At 34.3% G+C, this 19,746-nt stretch overlaps 1 protein-coding gene across 1 annotated transcript; it reads right to left on the bottom strand.

Moving 5' to 3' along the window:
* Positions 1-1,576: 1,576 nt before the first annotated feature.
* On the bottom strand, positions 1,577-17,969 carry LOC137929316 (neuroligin-4, Y-linked-like). Its single transcript, XM_068772196.1, has 10 exons — positions 17,386-17,969; positions 15,625-15,842; positions 13,497-13,646; positions 12,820-13,020; positions 11,000-11,492; positions 10,805-10,889; positions 8,814-9,008; positions 4,642-4,793; positions 3,170-3,288; positions 1,577-2,536 (listed from the first exon to the last, which is right to left on the bottom strand). The coding sequence occupies exons 1-10, from the start codon at positions 17,967-17,969 to the stop codon at positions 1,578-1,580; spliced, it is 3,156 nt and encodes a 1,051-aa protein (XP_068628297.1). The 3' UTR covers position 1,577.
* Positions 17,970-19,746: the final 1,777 nt, after the last annotated feature.

Below are 19,746 nucleotides of genomic sequence, written 5' to 3'. Positions count from 1 at the left end.
AGTCTGCAGTTAACAATAAAAATAATCTAAATTTTAGCTAGACAATACCAGCACCATAGCACATTTAAAAACACACGAAATTCTGCCCCGTACTGAACAATTTTTCTTTGTTTTAGTTAAGCAATATCGCTGTACAGTGATCCGTTGGTACGTCGTATTTGATCTGTTTAAACGTTACGAACCAATGTATTGAATCTTGAGATATCTTCGTATAAATCTTCCTCGTTATGGTTACGGAATATTTTAATCTTAAACAGAACTAAATTGAAGTAACTAATTGTTTTTTTTTAATCATTGTTATCTTGTTTATTTTTTACAATGCCATAACATTTTACAATTTTTAACATTACAATTGGTGCGATCAGTTCCTCAACCCTACTCCAGATTGTTATCCTCAGGTTGTACGCCATTATCTGTGCGGCGGTTGCCGTGTTCACGTCGATGAACCTTGCGATCGCATCTTGAGTCTCGTCCGTGTAATACACGCACGAGTTCGTATAGCATGACCACTGCATGATGGACACTGTTATACAGCCCGAGGGTGTCTATTGCTTGACGAACAATGACGATCTTTTACGGAAAAGGTTTATTTTAGTTTCTTTGTTTTTCTCGCTAGGCTATGTGACAGAAAATTCCCTCCCTATTACATGATCACTCTATGGAGTGCCCACTCTAGCAATCCAGAACCTTGAGTGTCTTCCAATTTGGTGAAAACAATCTACGTTACATTCAAAGATGAGCATAACAAAAATCTAGGATATCTTACCTTGATCATTTTGTTCTAGACATTCATGTCTGAGAAAAACTAGTACTGGCTATGAATGATCCAGATATACTGATTCGAGACGTAATAAAATAACCTATATTTTTAACACAAAACCTTTGTCGGATGAAAGAAAAGAAAAAGAACGGAAGATGCTGTGAAGGAAGAAAGAGAAAAACAAAAAAATGATGTACCTGAAAATGTTAATGTACCTGTCCCAATATTATGATAGAACAACGATAGGCTTTCCCCCGAGAAAAACCCAGAATCTAATTCTGAAGTAAAAACCAGGATCTGTTAAAGCGCAGGGTAGGTTATACAATCATAAAGTGAACAATGTCTTTATAAAGGTAATCAGAAGACACTGGATATAGAACGCTTCCAAGAATTGCTATTGAAAATATTTGGATGACTAAAATGATGATGATACTGTCTAATCATTTAAACAAAAGAAAATAATTTAGGCTTATATTGTACTATCTTTTAATTAATGTTTCCAGACCATTCGTGAATGAGACTTCCTCAATTTTAAACAGAAAATAATGAATGGCCTGTGCCGGCTTAATTGAGATATTCCCTATTCAGTTCGAAACTGTTGAATAGTCAGGCCTCTGAAAAAGTTCACTAATGGTTCTTAAAATCTAACTTTAAGAATGAAAACCACATGAATCTTACAATGATTTAATTGATGATAATATTGTTACAGTGTGTGAGAGAGTCGATAACGTTCTAGAAAACAATCTTATACATCTATTTACACATCGGCAAATTGCCTATAACAGATTATCTAGCGTAGATATATGTGTGCCAACTGTCACACTCTCATCTCGTCTATAGCTGCTTGTGGAAGGTTAGACGAATGCATCCCTTTTCCTCTTCGGAGTGTCGCGTGAGGTCCTCTTTCATCTCTCGCAGGTGACGAAGCTGAACCATTTGGAGGAAACTGCTGATGTCGTAGCTCTTGCATTTGTGGAGAGTTACAATACTGGTTCACGTTCTTCGGCATATTTGAATATCCTCCCATCTGTTGATAGCTTACGTTTGGTAGTCTGAAGCTGTTACTTCTGCTTCCAAGTTTACTCGGAAGCATCATGTTGTCCAAACTCAATGTTGGACTCGGTGATTTTCTATCCAACGGTCCTTTGAAATTTAAGTTTGCTAAATTTGGCTCCGTCAATATCTTCTTTCTGTTCTGTCTTTCAACGTCGACAACCAAACTTGGAGCTAGCGTCGGATCAATATGGTAATGTGAATGCTTTCCCGATATGGTTTCAAAATGTTTCTCATTAAACCTTGTCTGTTTACCTCTAGACCTGCTTTTATCTCGTTGATAGTAAACGCCAGCAAATATCAAGACGTTTAGAATTAGCAATGAACATCCTATTGCTATTGTAACACTTAGTGCAGTCGAATACGCCGCATATCCAGCCGCTTCCAAACTCGCCAGAGAGCTATCTGTTGTATTCAAAGCGTGCATATCTCTCGCATTGGGTAATATTGTAACACACGTTGCGAGTATAGTATCGACCGTAGTTAACGCAGTATCGCTGTACAACGATCCGTTGATACGTCTTATTTGATCTGTTTCAGCGTTACGAGCCAATGGATCTGGTCTTACGATACCTTCGTATAAATCTTGTTCGTTATGGTTACGGAATAGATTATGACGTGCGGCGACGTCTTCCATTCCTGCTCTGTGCAACTCGGGAACTAGGCGCAACCATACTGACAGCTGATGGGCACGGAAATGGTTTTTCAGTCGCGGTTTCACACCTGGACCAAAAAAATTACAATGATCATATTTTTTTGACATAATAACATTAAAATATACTAAGGAGTGTTTAATAATACATAAATATGAAAAACACTACCTAAAAAAATTTTGCAAGATATTGTGAAGGATAAAAGAAAAGAATAAAAGAAATTGAGAAGAATCTAAGTGAGTGTAGAATAAAGATAAAACCCTGAAAAAATTATTTGTAAATAAAGTCCCTGTCCCAAACAAAATAGGGGTACGAGAGGCTCCCAATAGCAGGGGCCATTAAAAAAAAACACTAGCTACGATGTAATTAAATCAAATTTTGAACCAAGAACTAATGTTTTTTTAAGGCATTTATTGATTCACGACGTTTAAGATCGTATCGTTCAAGAGCCTTGGGTAACTAAGTTACCTTGAAACTCTCTGCTTAGATTGGTTATATTTTCTGGTTGGCATTTATAGCTTCGGATTTAAGATCTCGTTGTTAAAGAGCTTGATTTGGACCTCATAAAACCAATACGTATTGATGATGATTTTATGGATTGATAAAATTCTGCTCCTGCTAACTTTGTTCTTTGGCTACATATTCTCATATATTTTGCTGCAAAAAATACTATAATGATCTAAATAACATATGAATGATTTACCTATTTCTAGATATTTCTGATGCGTAGATTCATATTCCTCCCAGTTAATTCCACTGAATTTGTTCCTCTCCCGGGACGCGGGGAGCGGGACTTCCTGTCGACTTAAATCATTTGGGTTGCTGTAACAAAAACGAGGAAGTCGCAAACGATGCAGAAATTTTACAACAAAGTACTCTATTGTTTTTACTTACATCATTTATTAGTAAAAGTATTTTTGTAACTGAATTAGATCGCAAATAATTTATGTTTAATGTTGGTAATTTCAATGTAAGATATAACCTTTGTCAATGATCTAAATGTATGTTAGTATATGTTATTGTGTTAGTATATGTTATGTAAGAAAAGGAGCAATATTCTATCTATACAAAGACTCTGTGTTTGGCACTAATCGGTGCAACATAACTCCTGAAGATGCCCCGGGGAGGGGTGAAACACGTGTTGAGTGATTTAACGGTGGCAGTTGTGTGATTCGCATTGTTTGCCGCATACGCTAAATATTGGTCCTTTTCTTACTTAGGATGGACTACCGCAAAATAACGCCTGATGTTGATTCTAATTAAAAATAATCGCCATTTATAAGCGCTTTTGACTCGGTTATGATTTTAACATAATATATGATAAATTTCTGATATAACGCCGTTTCAGTAGATCTATTCTATTGAAACGAAAATCGTAGTAAAAATAATTCAACGTGGACACATTTTTAAAAATAGTCAACATAAAATAAATTTCAGATTAGTTCTCTAAGCGATGAAGGCGATTCTGTTGCGGTTTGCCACAAGAAAGATGTCGTTCAAAAATTTTAGTTATTAATATAAGAAAAATATTAATTGTATAATTAAACAAAAATTTTTTCATAGATATATAGTTCGTTGAGTTTTTATTAATTATTCAAACTATTATTTTTTTCTCTATCCAAAGTTTTATATACAGGGTGTCCGGTAATGAATGAATAACCTTGAAATGTCTTATGTCCGTTACAACTTATGTCCGTTTTGAAAAAAATACGAAACATAATATATCACAAGTAGTACCTTTGATATATTTTTTTAAAGAAAAGCCGATTTTTTTCACTTATTTTACTGTCTTGAACACTATGACCAAAAATGAATGATTTCTATTGGTTTTTTGTTATTTTATTGTTATAAACTAACTGTGCTAATAGATAAAAACAGTATGAATAGCTTTTGCAGTTTTTATTTAAAAAAAATCGCTAATTAATTTATTTCTGAAAAACATGCAAAAAATATTATTTAAGCGAAGTTCAGTTCCTCTTGGGTATGAAAAAAATGTATGAATGTATGGGTTTCCAATAATTTTAAAATATTGTCGGTTTTATGTAGATTTTATAATGGTATAATTCATTGATGTATCTTCCATAAATAGTGACTTATTGCCATTAATGTAGAAAAGGAGAAAATTTGACTAAGTAACAAATATATATAAACATTTTACAGCATACTACAGCTCACCCCGTTTTGACGAAATTGGCGATAGAAAACATTATGGATTCCGATAATGCCACTTCGGACTTTGTGTAGTTCTGTGGAAAATGTCCGAAACCGTCGACCAGTGGCGCTCCGAAGACATATGGCAATTCTTCTCCATGAACTGCGCCCGTCCGCTAAAGAAACATTCATTTAAATATATTATCATTAGATTGTTAATTTCAATATGAAAGGTTTACATTTTAGGCATGACTGTATGTGTAAAATCCAGTGCAGGATTGTTCGGATATTAAATCCAGTTGTAAAGCCTATATATGCCCACAGCAAGGAACAGACCTGCCACAAATATATCGATGTAGTGATAAAACATAATCACCACGCATGGCAGGGAAGTTGTCGATCGCAGTGTGATATTACGCAGAAGACAATGCTGTCCTTCCTTTGGAAACTTGTTCATGAACATTGGCAATTCAATATAATTAATGCACAAAGTATGATGATATGTCTGAGATTTTGAATTCGAGTGCCGGTCTGGCGTAAAAATCAGGGAGGAATCAATAGCAATAATGATAAGCGACGAAAAAAAGCAAAGAATAGTTCCTCATATTTTGTAAAAAAATAAAAAGAAATGTAATAGAGAAAAATAAAAGCCAATAAAAATGTAAAAAACAAAAATCAAAAATAATGTAATACAAATCAACATGTAATATTCCTATAAAGAAATAAAATAGTAAAAATGTAAGAGTAATGAAGGATGTATAAAAGGCGTTACAGAGCGAAAGGGCAGAAGAATTGTGGCAATAATGAAAAGACTGAAAGATAATATGATGTATGAAAGAAGATAATGAAAATAAAAAAATATGTGAAAAAATTAATAAAGTTAAAAAATCCCTGTCCCACACAAAATACGAGAGGCTCCCAATAGCGGGGGCCACCAAAAAAAAAAGATATGTATGAGATTGCATCTCGGGAATCGAAACTGGGACATACGATCGCAATCTTACTAAGACAGACTATCACTAATCAAGTAGGTTTTTTTTTTGTTATATTAATAACATAGTATTGTACGTACAGGGAAATATTTTACAAATATTTTTTTCATCATTCATTTTATCTCACTTTATCCTCTTGTAAACTTTACAATTTCTTAACTTTTCTTTCTTTTGTGGGACTCTTCCTAAGCACGGTTGGTTTTACGATAGTAACAACACGAAGTTCGAAATAGAAGTGTGTATATTCAATGTTTATACTGGTATTAACACAGTGTGGTATGTCTATGTACATGGTAGACAGATGATCTTTTTGAAGTACCGAGAACCCGGTCCTATTGGAAATCTATGGAGGTAGTATATGTCCAGCTGTGGAAGTTCTATGGTTGAAATAATAAATAATGCATACGAGTTGATAGGCTTAATAAACTGTGTTGTATCTACTTTTAAAAAACAATCGATGCACACTGCTGTAAACATAATCTATTGATACTCGACTAACAAGTATCTCTAACGAGTTGATACGGTATAAAAATAACAAAAGCATCGATAAAAGCATCAAGTCTGACCTAAAAATGAGAATGGGTTAGTAGCCTGACCTAAATTTGAACGCGTGACGTGCATTAGTCGAGTCAAGTTAAAAATATTAAAGTATATATACTCGGATTGTAACCTTTTTTTTACATATATTATTTATTTTAATTTTAGACACCACATTCAGCCATAGTTAAATTACTTTATAGTTTTTCGTGGACCCGTTTTTAGGATCTCTCATACCTCTATCATTTTGAGAACATAGACTTTTTTCACTTTATGTTTAATCACCTTCTTCTTTCGTTATTTACAATCTCTATTACTCTTCTTCTTCTATTATTTATTCTCTTCTATTCTTATACCGTTTATTTACATTCCCACGACTCCTCTCTTCCTTCGCCACCATCTTTTAGTATATCACAGTACAGTTTCAATTTTGATTTTTATTTCTGAATTATTACGCTTTGGTTATATTATTTAGACGTTATCTTTATAATAAATAACGATTCGTTATCTTGGCCTGATTTTACCCAACCTATGTTGCATTTGTATTTATTGTATCTTATTATAATTTTTGGCAATACATCAAAAATATGTGTCGTTTTATGAATAGTGTGTGCATTGTATATGACAGAGACAAGCAAAACGATTATGGTATATTCCCCATATATATTTTATACCTATGCCTTGCAGTGGGCATCTATCGACTAAAATCAGAAGAGGTAGAGAATAGAATAAAGGTTGGAAATAAATTGCTTCACGACTATAATAAAAATAGAGTAAAAGTGATCACAAAAAATCCATTCTGAATTTGTTGTGGACTCTTTTTAACCCTTAATTAGGCGCATTAAGAAAATCACACAATTAGGCGCATGGGGTCTTAAATGACCCCAAAAAAATTTTAGGAAAAGAGTATCAAAAAGGAATAAAACTTAATGGATTTCTATAGTAATTAATAAAGTTCTTTAATATACTTAACTTTAAGAAACAAATACTTACTATGACATTAAAAATATTAAAAAAAAACAAAAACAGTAAACCTCTCTATAAACTAATTTTTTTGACATAGCCGAGATCAACTTAAGAAATAAAGTTTATTCAGCCTCATCAGCGGAATCTTCTGTTCTGCATCCGATGCAGTAAATCCTTGAGTGTTGCTGACAAATAAATTTACGACACTTGAAACATTTTGTTGGCACTTTTTTGTCGTCCTTTCTAGGACATGATGAACAGCGCCCGCGCTTAGCTGTCGATTGATAAACCGCCTTGTTCACATTATAAACTTCATGGAGCCGTTTTTTTGTTGTCGCTGGTACAGCACGTAGTTGTATGCGACGTTTTTGGTGATCTTCCACAAGTGCCGCAGCTATTTTCTTCAAGAAAATCCGTCTTGTATATGTCAAAGTCTTCTCAGTATTCGCTTTGTGTATGACGAATGGGTTGATGCCAGAAATGTTTATACTCCAGGTAAATGTAAAATAATATTTTGTGCTTGGGTCCTTACTGCGTTCGATGGTGGTACTTTACACCATTTCACTTTCGGGCCATTTCTCTGAGTATGTCGAGATAAAAAATAATTATCTTCCGTTGATACATATGATGTCTTGGATATGTTCAGACTCCTCAATTTCGCTTTCTGAATTATGAGCACTATCAATGACAGCATCGTTTAAAGTTTCGTCTTGCGAATCCGAACCAGCAACATCTTGCTCTTCATCAAGCACTTCATCCAGCCATTGCAATACTTGTTTGTCGTTAGGCATTTCAATTCAAAAAAAAGAAAAAGCATAGAAAAAAACTCAAAAATACATAAAGAAATCATACCGTATCAAAATACACACATACAAAGATAAACAGTAAACAATATACTAATATAAACACAAAAAAAATCACAAAAGTAAAAACTTATCTTTGCCAAAAAATGGAACGTAACTGGGCGCATGGGGTCAGCTCTCTAAAGGACAGCGATGTGTGGGCAAGAGTTAATGTTCTGGATGTGACTAATTCGCGTACCCCTGGCGGAGTGAGGAAGCTAGAAAGAGCGTTAGTACGCTCTGAAGTCTGTAAGCCATTATTTTTTGAATTTCAAGCGGCCCTGACCCCATGCGCCTAATTAAGGGTTAAATCAAGGCGGATGTGTCAATTGATTCTTTTTTCCCTATATATCTGGCGAAAATATACACACTCACACACACACATACACACACACGCACGCACACGCGTACACACACGCACACGCGTACACACGCACACGCACACACATGCACACGCACGCACACACACACGCGCGCGCGCACACTCACACACATATATAATAGCATCCATATATAACCTTAGTCATAATTTACCTACTTAAAAGGTCTTAATATAACCAATCGTTCTAATGAACATACAGAGTTATTAGTTTTTGAAGCTATAAAATTTTTACACCTATTTTCAATCACGCTGTGTATAGTCACTTTTGAAATGTGTTACATTATTTTGCATTATAATAATCAATAGCCTCTGGCAGTATAAAGTTAAATCGTTTTATCGTGGTATATTATCATTACATTATTTATTATTTCTGATATAGATTTTGTAAAGGGAGTACCACATATTAATTCACAGCAAAGGAGGATCTATTGATCTCAGCATTTACATCTGTAATAGTAAAAATCTCTCACGACTCACTTGCGGATAATATCCGTCCTTCGTTTGATAGTCGAATACGTAAAAATATGTTCTCGTTGGTCTCCCAGGTCCATCTTCGTCATTCGGCGCTGGCTTAGGCCCACCACTCAGGAGATCACCACTCTGTATGACCGGAGCCACGTATTGAGCATCAGATAACGCAGCCACTGCAGCATCCCGTGTACTTATCGGATTCTGCAACAATAGTATATGATAATATATGCTAATAGGTAGCTGTTTCGGTACAGATATGCAAAATGGCTGTATAATCGTGAATTTTTATGTTTATGTAAAAGGGTGCGGATATATCGTATCTCAATTGTTGCCGGTGATCCCAACAATGATGACATTAATCTTAATAACATATAAGATTACTTAAGTTTGTCTATATTTACACTAAAAATAACTATCACCCTAGATTCTTTTACACTTTATACTAAAGCAGATAGAATTTAAATTTAGAATATGTATGAAAAAGGTACATTTAGTCTTTCGTCATAAAGCCAAGAAAGACAGAGACAATTTAAAAAAAAAATAATCGTTAAAAACTAGATGAACGTTGACCAAGAGGTCGAAGCACGATATCCTGGTTCAATAAGGTCTGATTCACCTCCAATACAAGTAGCCGAAACAATACACAATACTGAAGACAGGCACAGATGACGTAAAGTTTGTACGATAAAGTCTACAAAAAGGCTTTCGAAGGTTGTATGTTCAAATCACGTCGAATTCAACATCGTAAAATAAATCCTATGGCCGGTAGGTTGAGAAGGTAGTACAAGACGAAATCCGAAGCACAAGTGTGTTTATTCATTAGAGCTTCGGCCGTATTTATATCGACTTAAATAAAAAAATATTTTCGGAGAATTCCCCTTTTCGATGTGCCGCTGATAATGACGTAATGTTGCCTCTATACGATCTTAAATATACAGGGAAATGACGCAACAAGGAGTAAATCAGATAAAAATAAAAGAAAGCAATGAATGTTAGGAAATTTATATGAATAGGTTAATAAACTTTGTAAACAAGAGATAACACAAAATCACTTACATGATAATAAGTCTAAATAATTTTGTTAAAAATTTAAGAAGCTTAAAGAAACATAGTAACGAAATTATAATCATAGTGTGTAGTATTTTAGGTGAAAATGTATTTATAAAGTTCATTGTAAAAATTCCCACAAAAAAAACGTCGGTTTTGTTCGGGGTTGTTCTAAAGTCATGGAGCATTAAGAATCTTAGTTGTTTAAAATTGATGAATGCTATTTTAGAGAAATTTAATCTAATTTTAGTTTCTGTAAAATTTGTATCATCTGGAATTGAAGTGTAAGTGGTTGATATAAATAATCTATATATAGACGAAGCAAAAGCGTCTACTTCAACTAAGATATTTTGAATTTTACTTTAATCCTACGTGTATAATAATATAAACGAATATATGAGTCGATAAAGAGATCGCCGACTACATCACATCTGTAGTCATAAGTAGCTCTTAGCTAAAAATAAATACACATTTGCATGAATTTAGATTTCCATTGTGAACATATTCCATGAGATTATTGAAAGTTTAAATGTTAACTAGATAAAATAAATACATTTAAAAAACTTTTAAGTTAAACTTTTTTGATACCCATATTGTGGTGGTTGTGTAAAAATATGTACCTAGTCCGCCATATTGGAACGGCGGCCATCTTGAATTTTAAATTGTGACATAATCATCGTGTTTGACTAGTGTAGCCCTTTCATTTGATACCCATATTGAGGGGGTTAAGGAAAAATATGAAATCCGCCATTTTGCATCGGCGGCCATCTCTGATTTATAATGTTATTAATTTTATTATATTGTATTGTATTGTCATCTATATTAAATGTGTATACCAAATTTCGGATCAATCTGACAACAGGAAGGTGCTTAAATTTTAATTTCTAATTTTGACCCAAATAAACAAATTCCTTACGGGTCAAACTAAAAAAAAACATTTAAATACAAACCGTTCTTTCCCAATCAGTGTATTCATTAACAATCGTGTAGAAAATCTCACTCAAATGATACGTATAAGCATTTCTCACGTAAGTCCTGCAAAAAAAAACACCAATCAACAAAAGTTTACATTGAGAGATTTACAAATGTAATTGACCATTAAAGCGATACGGAAACCGTACAGCGTCAAAACCTAATACGCCTACCGTAACATCCGATCTCTTTTATCCGGCTCGATTCCGTTTTGAACATCGTGCGCTGAAAACTTCCACAGCGCCTCGCATGTAACAACTCCGAATAACAAATCGTATTTGTTCTGAAATAACCTTCTACCGTTATCTCCCCTCTTTGTATGAAAATTGTTCTGATTCATATTGTTCAGCGGACCGAAACTGGGGAAGTCCCCTGTTGAATACATCGTCAAGAAGTCTTTACCGAAGTCTGTTTTTATGACCACTCCATCTACGGATGGCCCGAATGCCGTCAAAAAGTTAGGGGGCGATATATCTATTGATAGAAGTTCCTCTATCGATGCATCTCTTAAGCAATCTACTATTGCTTCATGATCTTTTGTCATATCCTCTGGTATCGTGCAGTTCATGTGTTTAGCTAATTTTAGAGAATAATACACAGGATCGTCTACAATAGCCCAGGAGCTTAATGCTGAACCTGATAATAGAATCGCTCTGTGGAATAGACCTGAAAATTAAAATAGATATTAATATCTTTTTGTCATGGTAATAACATTTAAAAATTTAAAATAATCAATGAAGGTTCTGTATGCGTGACGATCTGAGAAACTTTTATGATCACTTTTACAGTAGAAAGACAATACAACACCTGACTACAATCGTATGAAATTCCAACCTGTTTTATAACTTATGAATACTTTGATGATGTTTTGTTTTTATTGATATTTTGAGTTATGAATTGTCTTGCATCTTAAGAAATTTTCCTTTACTTTAATACTAATCTTTTGTATATATATTTTTATATCTAAAACAAATTTGCCACATTTTGTTTTGATCATTTTATGCCATAGTTTTAAGAAAGTAATTAAGTCTCTCTCTCTTGTTTGAATTTAATCCTAATACAAAATTATATCTATATCAATAGCATTATCATATAAATTGCAAATATAGAAATCTCACTATGATTACGTCTATCAATAGACAATTTTTTCTATTATTATCCTATTTAGGGAGTAGTCTTATATAATTCACTTTGTGCAATATACAGGTTACCACTGGTAACAAGTGATGTCTAAAGTTTGGGCAGCAGTTTCCACTGCGTACCATAATACCACACTGCGATCGACAACCCGCTTCCCAAGCGTGGCGATTATGGTTTATCTCGTAGATTTCTTTGGAATAGGCCTATGTTTTGCAATAAGCGTTTATTGACTAAAAGAGAAAAGAAAGAGAGACAGAGGGCAGAGAATAGAGCTTAGAAATAAATTGCTCTACTACAAAGATGTAGCAAAAGTAACCATAAAATCTGTATGTGTTATGGGCTATTTTTTAGATCAAGGCGCATCCAAAACCCATCTAGTTTTAAATGACGTCATTATAGCAGTGTTAAATCTAATTTTTTTTTCTATAAAAAGGGCAAAGATTGACTAATATGTCAACAAATAGAACTAAATATGTCCATTAGAACTAAAGATGTGTGAAGTAATAATAAATTAATAGATGATAAGTAAGTAAAGGACCAATATTTAGCGTATGCGGCAAACAATGCGAATCACACAACTGCCACTGTCAAATCACTCAACACGTGTTTCACCTCTCCACGGGGCATCTTCAGGAGTTATCTTACACCGATTAGTGCCAAACACAGAGTCTGACAAGCTAATTTGGCGATAAGTTGCCGTGTACGCATTTATCAGCAGGCTGGCGGGCGGTGCACTTTGTTGCACGACTACCACTGCATGTGAAGTGGCTAAATATTCGTCCTTTTCTTACTTAGGATGGAGTTCCGCAAGGTAGTGCCTGATTTCTTTAAATAATAGATGATAGATTATCACCTGGCATAACAGTTGGCGATATCATAAGAAAATTGATACAGGCCGCACCGGATCCGTGACCCATTAACGTTATGTTAGTTGGATCGCCTCCAAAAAGTGCAATGTTCTGCTGAACCCAATGTAACGCCGCTATCTGATCCATCAGGCCATAATTTGCGACCCTCGCTTTTAAATGCGGTGCGGGGTTTGCATTTAAAAATCCTGAAAAGAAAATAATTTCACTCGTTTTGATAAAATAAATCTATCCTTCATTTTTAGTAAAATTTTGAACTTGAACATGATAATTTTAAACTGCTCCATTTTACACATGGTTAGTCATTTGTATAGAAGCTTCAATTAAGTAAATTTTTATATCTATTTCTAATCATTCTGTATAAAGTGATCTGTCTCAATTATATTACGTTGATTTACTTTTTTCAACAACAGGGTCGGTTAGTGAGCGATTATTAATTTTAACATGTTGTAATTAAAATTTTGAAAACGATTTTTCTTACCATCTCAGTATTACGTTATTTAACATTTTCAAAGTCACTGATTTTAATAGAATCTACCACACAAAAATTCATATCAAATTATATAAGCATTTATCATTTAATACATTTACACTTATATTAAATCTTATTTTATGAATAAGGGAAGATCATAGATCTTTCGAGAATGCAAAAAGAATATTCTACCTAAAACGCCGAGTCTGAAGTTTAACGTGACAACGATTAAATCCGTATAGCTCGCCAGTACTGCGCCATCGTATGGATTACTAGAACTCCAAGAGTAACTTTCTCCGTGTATATACACTAATACGGGAAGGGTTATTTTGGATTCATCCACTGAAACAAATGAATCGAGTTTATTTACAATTTTATACTTTTAAAATAAGAACAACAATTGACAAGTTAGCAAAAATAATAATACACAAATTAATAATAATCATATAATAGTAACAATAACATAAATGTTCAGATATAGAGGAAAACAGTTACAGTTCGTTATTTTTTTTAGTTTAATTCAGTATTCCCCAAACTTTTTTGTGTCGTAGACCCCTTGCCATGTTTTTCCGTGTTAGGTAGACCCCCTACTTACCTGATATTGATTTCCTGTAAATTTCTAACTGTAGTGAAGTTTAGTGTTAAAAACTCAAAGTGAAAACACATGTTAATTTATACATTTATTAATTTAATTTAATTTAAAACTACTCAAAATAAAATTTTGTATCTGTTATGTAAAATATACGTAAAATATTAATATTTTTTAATTCATAGGTACTTTTATAAATAATGTTAATGTTTTGATATTATAAGATAGTATGATGTAAGTAAATAGGGACTATCAGTGTATGTGTTGAAATCCACTATCGTGGACCCCATTTTCATTTCATGGACCCCCAAATTTTTTTTCACTGACGTAGACCCCTTGCAGGTTGTCACAGACCCCTAGTGGTCGATATAGACCACTTTGGGAATCACTGGTTTCATTGAATGGCAACCGTTTTGGTTGTCTTTCATTCCCTTTGCTTTGTGTGGAGATGTTATAATATCGGGTTAAATATTTTTATACAGTATTTATAATTTTGATTTATATTTCTCTCTAACATCACCTTATTTCTCTCATCTACATTCGTTGTTCAATTTGGTTCTTTTTACGGTTCGTTGTTGCTAACTGCACTAGTTTTTTTTCATTTTATTGGGAATTTTGCTACGAATAATTTTTTAGTGAAATATTTCAATAGCGTTCCTTTCTGTGATACTTCTCCAGTTCTTTTATTATGTCTTCTTTCATTCTCTACTTTGTCTTGTTTACTCTTTTTTTTATTCATAATCCTTCCATCTTTTTTTTCCTTCACAACCTCCTTTTAGTACTACAATTTTGTTTACAATTTTTAATTTTTTCCCATTAATTATATTATTATTGTTTTTTAATAGCTAGAAAAACTTATCGCGTCGTATTTAGCAAACCCCACCTCCATTAGAAGATAGTTACCAAATGCATATAAAAGCATAAAGGAAAGAAAATAAAAATATGTTTTGTAGGGAAATAAAGAAAGAGAAATAAAGAAGTATAGCTTGGGTAAGAGACAGATAAAACATTAAGCGTGTTTTGTTACTAAATACATACCTACAACATTAAATAAAAGTTATTATAAAAACTAAGACAGTTTTTTAAAGGCAGTGACCTTAATAGGAGAATTTAGTTTCGATTTACTCAAAACTAAACTTTGTAAGACATGAGGTATTTTAAAATTTAATAATCGTGGGACTCAATTATTTAAGGAGCAGATGTGAATGTCGCTGAGCCGAAGGTAAAGCGGCCTTTTACCTGGCTACACTCGATTGCCTGTCTAAAATAGAACACCGTACCATAACCATTTTCAATGTTTAATTGCACCTTAAGGTTGTATGTGTATTGTTAAAAACGTATCACAAGTACACTTAATATCTTAGATTGTCTTCTATGAAGTTTTATTCGCAAACATAAAATCTATCTAAATTGTCTTTTAAATTTTTAAATCAGATGTAAAAGTTAACGTGATAAGTGATTTATGTGTACACGGCAAAAGTATCAAAACTCATCCAACCTGTTACGATCATTGGTGATCAGATGAGAAACATAATCGAAAAAAAAGACTAAAATAGAAAACATTTTCTTGTGACAAGGAAAATTTCCACAGTTAATAATCTCTGAAGAATGTAGAAAGTTTCATTTCAAAGAGTAATATTTTATAGAGAAAATATCAAACGGTACCTCACAGAGTTACTACGAAATGAATTTCCCGGTAAAAGATCCATGAAAATAAGTAACAATACTTACTTTGTAAAGGTGCAAAAATGTTTAAATAAAGACAATCTTCGCTTTGGTTCTTAAGGTAGGGCATCAGTCTTTTTAAATATTCTAATCTGCCTTTAGGCATTTTTTCTAATATGGTCCTCTCGTTGTCGACGTCTGGTAACTTTTGCGGGCACGCGGGACCTGGTCTATCTGATACTCTTACACCATCCCACGGTGACGGCGTTCTTGTTGGACTAAATCTATGACAAACAAAATCTGTATTGTTTAATTTATTTAAATACCTTACCTTTCAGCCACTCTATCAATTATTGACGTCATATTAGGCGACAGACGCCGAAAGGCTTCTAGAGTGAGAGCCCGCGACGCCCAGACCTTCGTTATATTATAAAAGCTGAAAATTCTTCTATATATGTCTCCTTTACAGGTTTAAGCAAACCTAGCCTAAACAACCTAGGTGGCTTTGGCAGGTAACAGGTAGTAAAATTGTGTTTCAAATTTGTGATAGGATAAAACTTAGTTTTCATATATTTTAACTTACAATCATATTAGAAACCGCCTCGTCTATTGGCGGACATTTAGGACGGTAACAACACTCTCTTTTCAGACCCCCTCACAGTCAGATTTTTTATAAATCCACTTTCGTCATAGTATAAAATCTGACTTTTATATATGTTATTCAGAAGACTATACGAATAATGTTTCCACAATCTCCAGTCACTTTCGATGGTTCCCCTATCTTACAAGACACTTTGAAGTCTACCTGCCAAAGCTACTGCGACCCAGGTTGTATAGGCTGGGTTTTCCTATACCTGTATTGGGGACATATATAGAAGAATTTTCAGCTTTTATAATATAACGAAGGTGTGGACGTCGTGGCCTCTTAGACTATTAGGCCTGTATCAAAGGTCACATTCAGCGACTTCCTATAATCTTGGCTATTACTAATAATACTATCATTATCAATATAGCATTCATTCAATACTGCTAAATAAGCACTATCCCCAATGTTTTTAAGCTAATGAGGTTCCTCTTTACTTACGGTTAGGCTGGAAGGAGAAAACTTTGAGAGAACTTTGACCCCAAGACGTATTTCCACATGTTCCTAAATGTCATAAAATTTCTAACGCCGATCTCTCCATTGCTGAGATGCACAATTTCTAATTACTATAAACTTTTTTACATTGATAATATTCATTTTGTCATCATCATCACGATTTTAACCGTGGATCGTTCATTGTAGAAGAAAATCCTACCCTATTTATTCCCTAAAAGACCAATTGGAAGCGGCTTTCATTCAGCCTTTTCCGCCGATGTCCTGTCCAATTTGTCGGCAAACGTCTTAAGTTGCGCTTGCTGGTCCGTGGTCTCCACTTCAGAACTATAAACGGCCACGCTTTGGCCTGCCAGTTTAACCAAACCAAACCGCTGCCAACCAATATTGAATATCAAGTGTCTAAATTTACGTAATAAGATTAGTAATGAGAGAAGGCGAAGCATTGAAGGTCAAAAAGCAAGGACAAGTAAAACAGATAATGTGAAAGAACGAAGATGATGAAACGAAGATAATGTGATTATTAAAACAACAGAAGAAAAATTAACAAAAAAAACAAGAAAAATAAGGGTAGAACGAGAGGCTTCAACACTAAGGCTACTAAAAAATGTAATAAAGTTTTCGAGAGACCACAGATCATCAAGCACAACGTGAATGTCTTATGGCTAAAATGATGATGACGTGATGATATGATTTTATGTAATGCAACATAGATTTAATTTATTGCTTACCTGTTAGATCCAACCGGTGGAGTAGCATATGGCACACCGAGAAAAACTTCAAGGGGGCTTAGATACCTATGTTCATCCATTGCCAGTACAATGCCCTGTAATTTTCCGTATTTAGTCTGGACTATCTTACTGCTAATCTTAAATTTAACTTTAGACCTCGGAACTGGGTTTGTGGGATTCAAATAATAGCGTTTGTAATCTCCGTAATTGCTGTACGCATTACTCTCTGCGTTGTGAAATTTCTTTGATACGAAATCAAATGGATTCTTTTCTAGCTTTGTGAATACATCGTCGCCTGTTCTAGAATCTTCATGTATATCGTATTCATCGGTTTCCATGTCACCGTGAGGTGAATTGAAACCTAAATCATTATTATTTCTATCATTATGACGGTTCATGTTGGTTGTATTAGAGTTAACCGTCTTCAAGTGCAAACAAATTATAAACACGAAAGCGTAAAAATTGAAATGCACTTTACGGGTGTTTGTCAATCTTCCATATACATTTCTGTCACAGCGACACATACTCGGTTTTAGTTCAACGAATTTAGTCCGCGCTTTGTGGAAACACCCGGAAGGAAGCATTTTTCGTCATGTTATCATATTTATTATCTAGTTTCTCTTTGTTTCCTTCAGCTTCTGCATTGTGTTCTGGAACAATGAAAATTTTAACATATAAATTTTGTTTTGCATACTCAACAATTTTAAATAAAACCTCTAATATTATATAAGTCATGAACAATATATATATATATATACGAGGGCCAAACTGAAAGTTTTTAGAACTGGCAACTTAAAAGCATTATATTAAAAAAATAAGTTTAAATTTTGAAAATAGAACTCTTTACCAATAATATTGAGTATACATTTCATTCATTTGTCATTTGTTTTTCGATTTGGCGGCAAATTGAAAATTGTCTGTGCACGTCAGAATGAATTTAAGCCGAGAAAATTTTCGTGCAATGATTTTTTATGACTTTCGATGTCATATAAGTCAACAAGAAAGTTATGATAGACTTCGATTGGCTTTTCACGATGAAGCCCCATCTCGTGCCACAGTTTACAACTGGTTTAATGAATTCAAACGTGGTCGAACTAATCTCACCGATGATTTGCGTGAGGGACGGCCTTCTACAGCGACGACTGAAGACAATATCAGTGTTGTGCGGCGTATGATAGAGACTGACAAAAGAGTGACCTATCAGCAGATTCGGACAAGTCTAGGCATAGGTATGAGTCAAGTGCACAAAATCCTCCATGAACATTTAGCGGTCAGGAAGCTTTGTGCCCGCTGGATACCGCATAATTTGACCGAGGCTCAAAAACTCCGCCGTGTTGATTGGTGCCGAGAAATGATCCAAAAATTTAACGGAGGTGACTCAAATGCTGTGTTCGACATACTAACGGGTGACGAAAGCTGGATTTACTGTTATGATCCGGAAACCAAAAGACAGTCTGCTCAGTGGGTGTTTCCTTCCGAAGTGTTGCCAACTAAAGTGAAGAGAGGTCGAAGTGTTGGAAAAAAGATGGTGGCCTCGTTCTTCGGAAAGACAGGTCATTATGCGACAGTTGTCTTAGAGGATCAGAAAACGGTTAATGCAGAGTGGTACACTAACAACTGTTTGCCACTTGTCTTGGAAAAAGTTCGAGAGAAACGACCTCGCAGCAGGATCCTCCTTCATCACGACAATGCCTCGTCGCACACCGCCAGGCAAACGATCGACTATTTGGCGACCTCAGACGTGGAATTACTGGGTCACCCGCCGTATAGCCCCGACCTCGCACCCTGCGATTTTTATTTATTCCCGAAAATAAAAGAAAAACTTCGAGGAAAACATTTTATGGACGCCGAAGAAGCAGTGGCTGCGTTTCAAAACGCCGTCGAAGAGACCCCTAAGGCCGAGTGGGCAAGGTGCTTTTCTCAATGGTTCCATCGAATGCAGCGATGTATTGATGTAAATGGACGCTATTTTGAAAAGTTATAATAAAACTAATAACTTGCTAGAATGCTTAGTTTTTGATTTTCTAAGAACTTTCAGTTTGACCCTCGTATATATATATATATACATACACACACAGATATAGATATATCTAAAGGAATAAAATCCATAAAAACATCAAACTTGACGAAACATTATTTTATCATCATCTTATTTTTTAACCTGTTTTATTTTTGACGCTGCTTTGTAAGGTGTTATAGCTGTAGAAAAAAAGCAAGAAGAAACTCCACATCATTCTTCTAATATAAATGCGAGATATATCGTAAATAAGTTAAATATATCTTCAGCTACGAAGTCGAACAGAATGAAATAAAGCCAGATTTAAAGTTGTTATTTCTGGCGCGAGAATGAGAATACCTTTC

Source organism: Battus philenor, unplaced genomic scaffold, assembly GCF_028537555.1.
Source record: "Battus philenor isolate CCGP_79_NKW_IND1 unplaced genomic scaffold, ilBatPhil1.0.hap1 SCAF_5, whole genome shotgun sequence".
Lineage (NCBI taxonomy): Eukaryota > Metazoa > Arthropoda > Insecta > Lepidoptera > Papilionidae > Battus > Battus philenor.
The sequence above is the reverse complement of the archived record's forward strand: the minus strand, read 5'-3'. Positions and strand labels throughout refer to the sequence as shown.

Bases quoted from the DNA above. Each gene is read 5' to 3' on its own strand.
- LOC137929316 (XM_068772196.1), bottom strand. From the start codon at position 17,969: ATGCTTCCTTCCGGGTGTTTCCACAAAGCGCGGACTAAATTCGTTGAA. The intron at 15,843-17,385 runs GTAAGCAATAAA...TGTTTGTCATAG, and splicing joins CCACCGGTTGGATCTAACAG to ATTTAGTCCAACAAGAACGC. The intron at 3,289-4,641 runs GTGAGCTGTAGT...TTTTTGTTACAG, and splicing joins GCCAATTTCGTCAAAACGGG to CAACCCAAATGATTTAAGTC.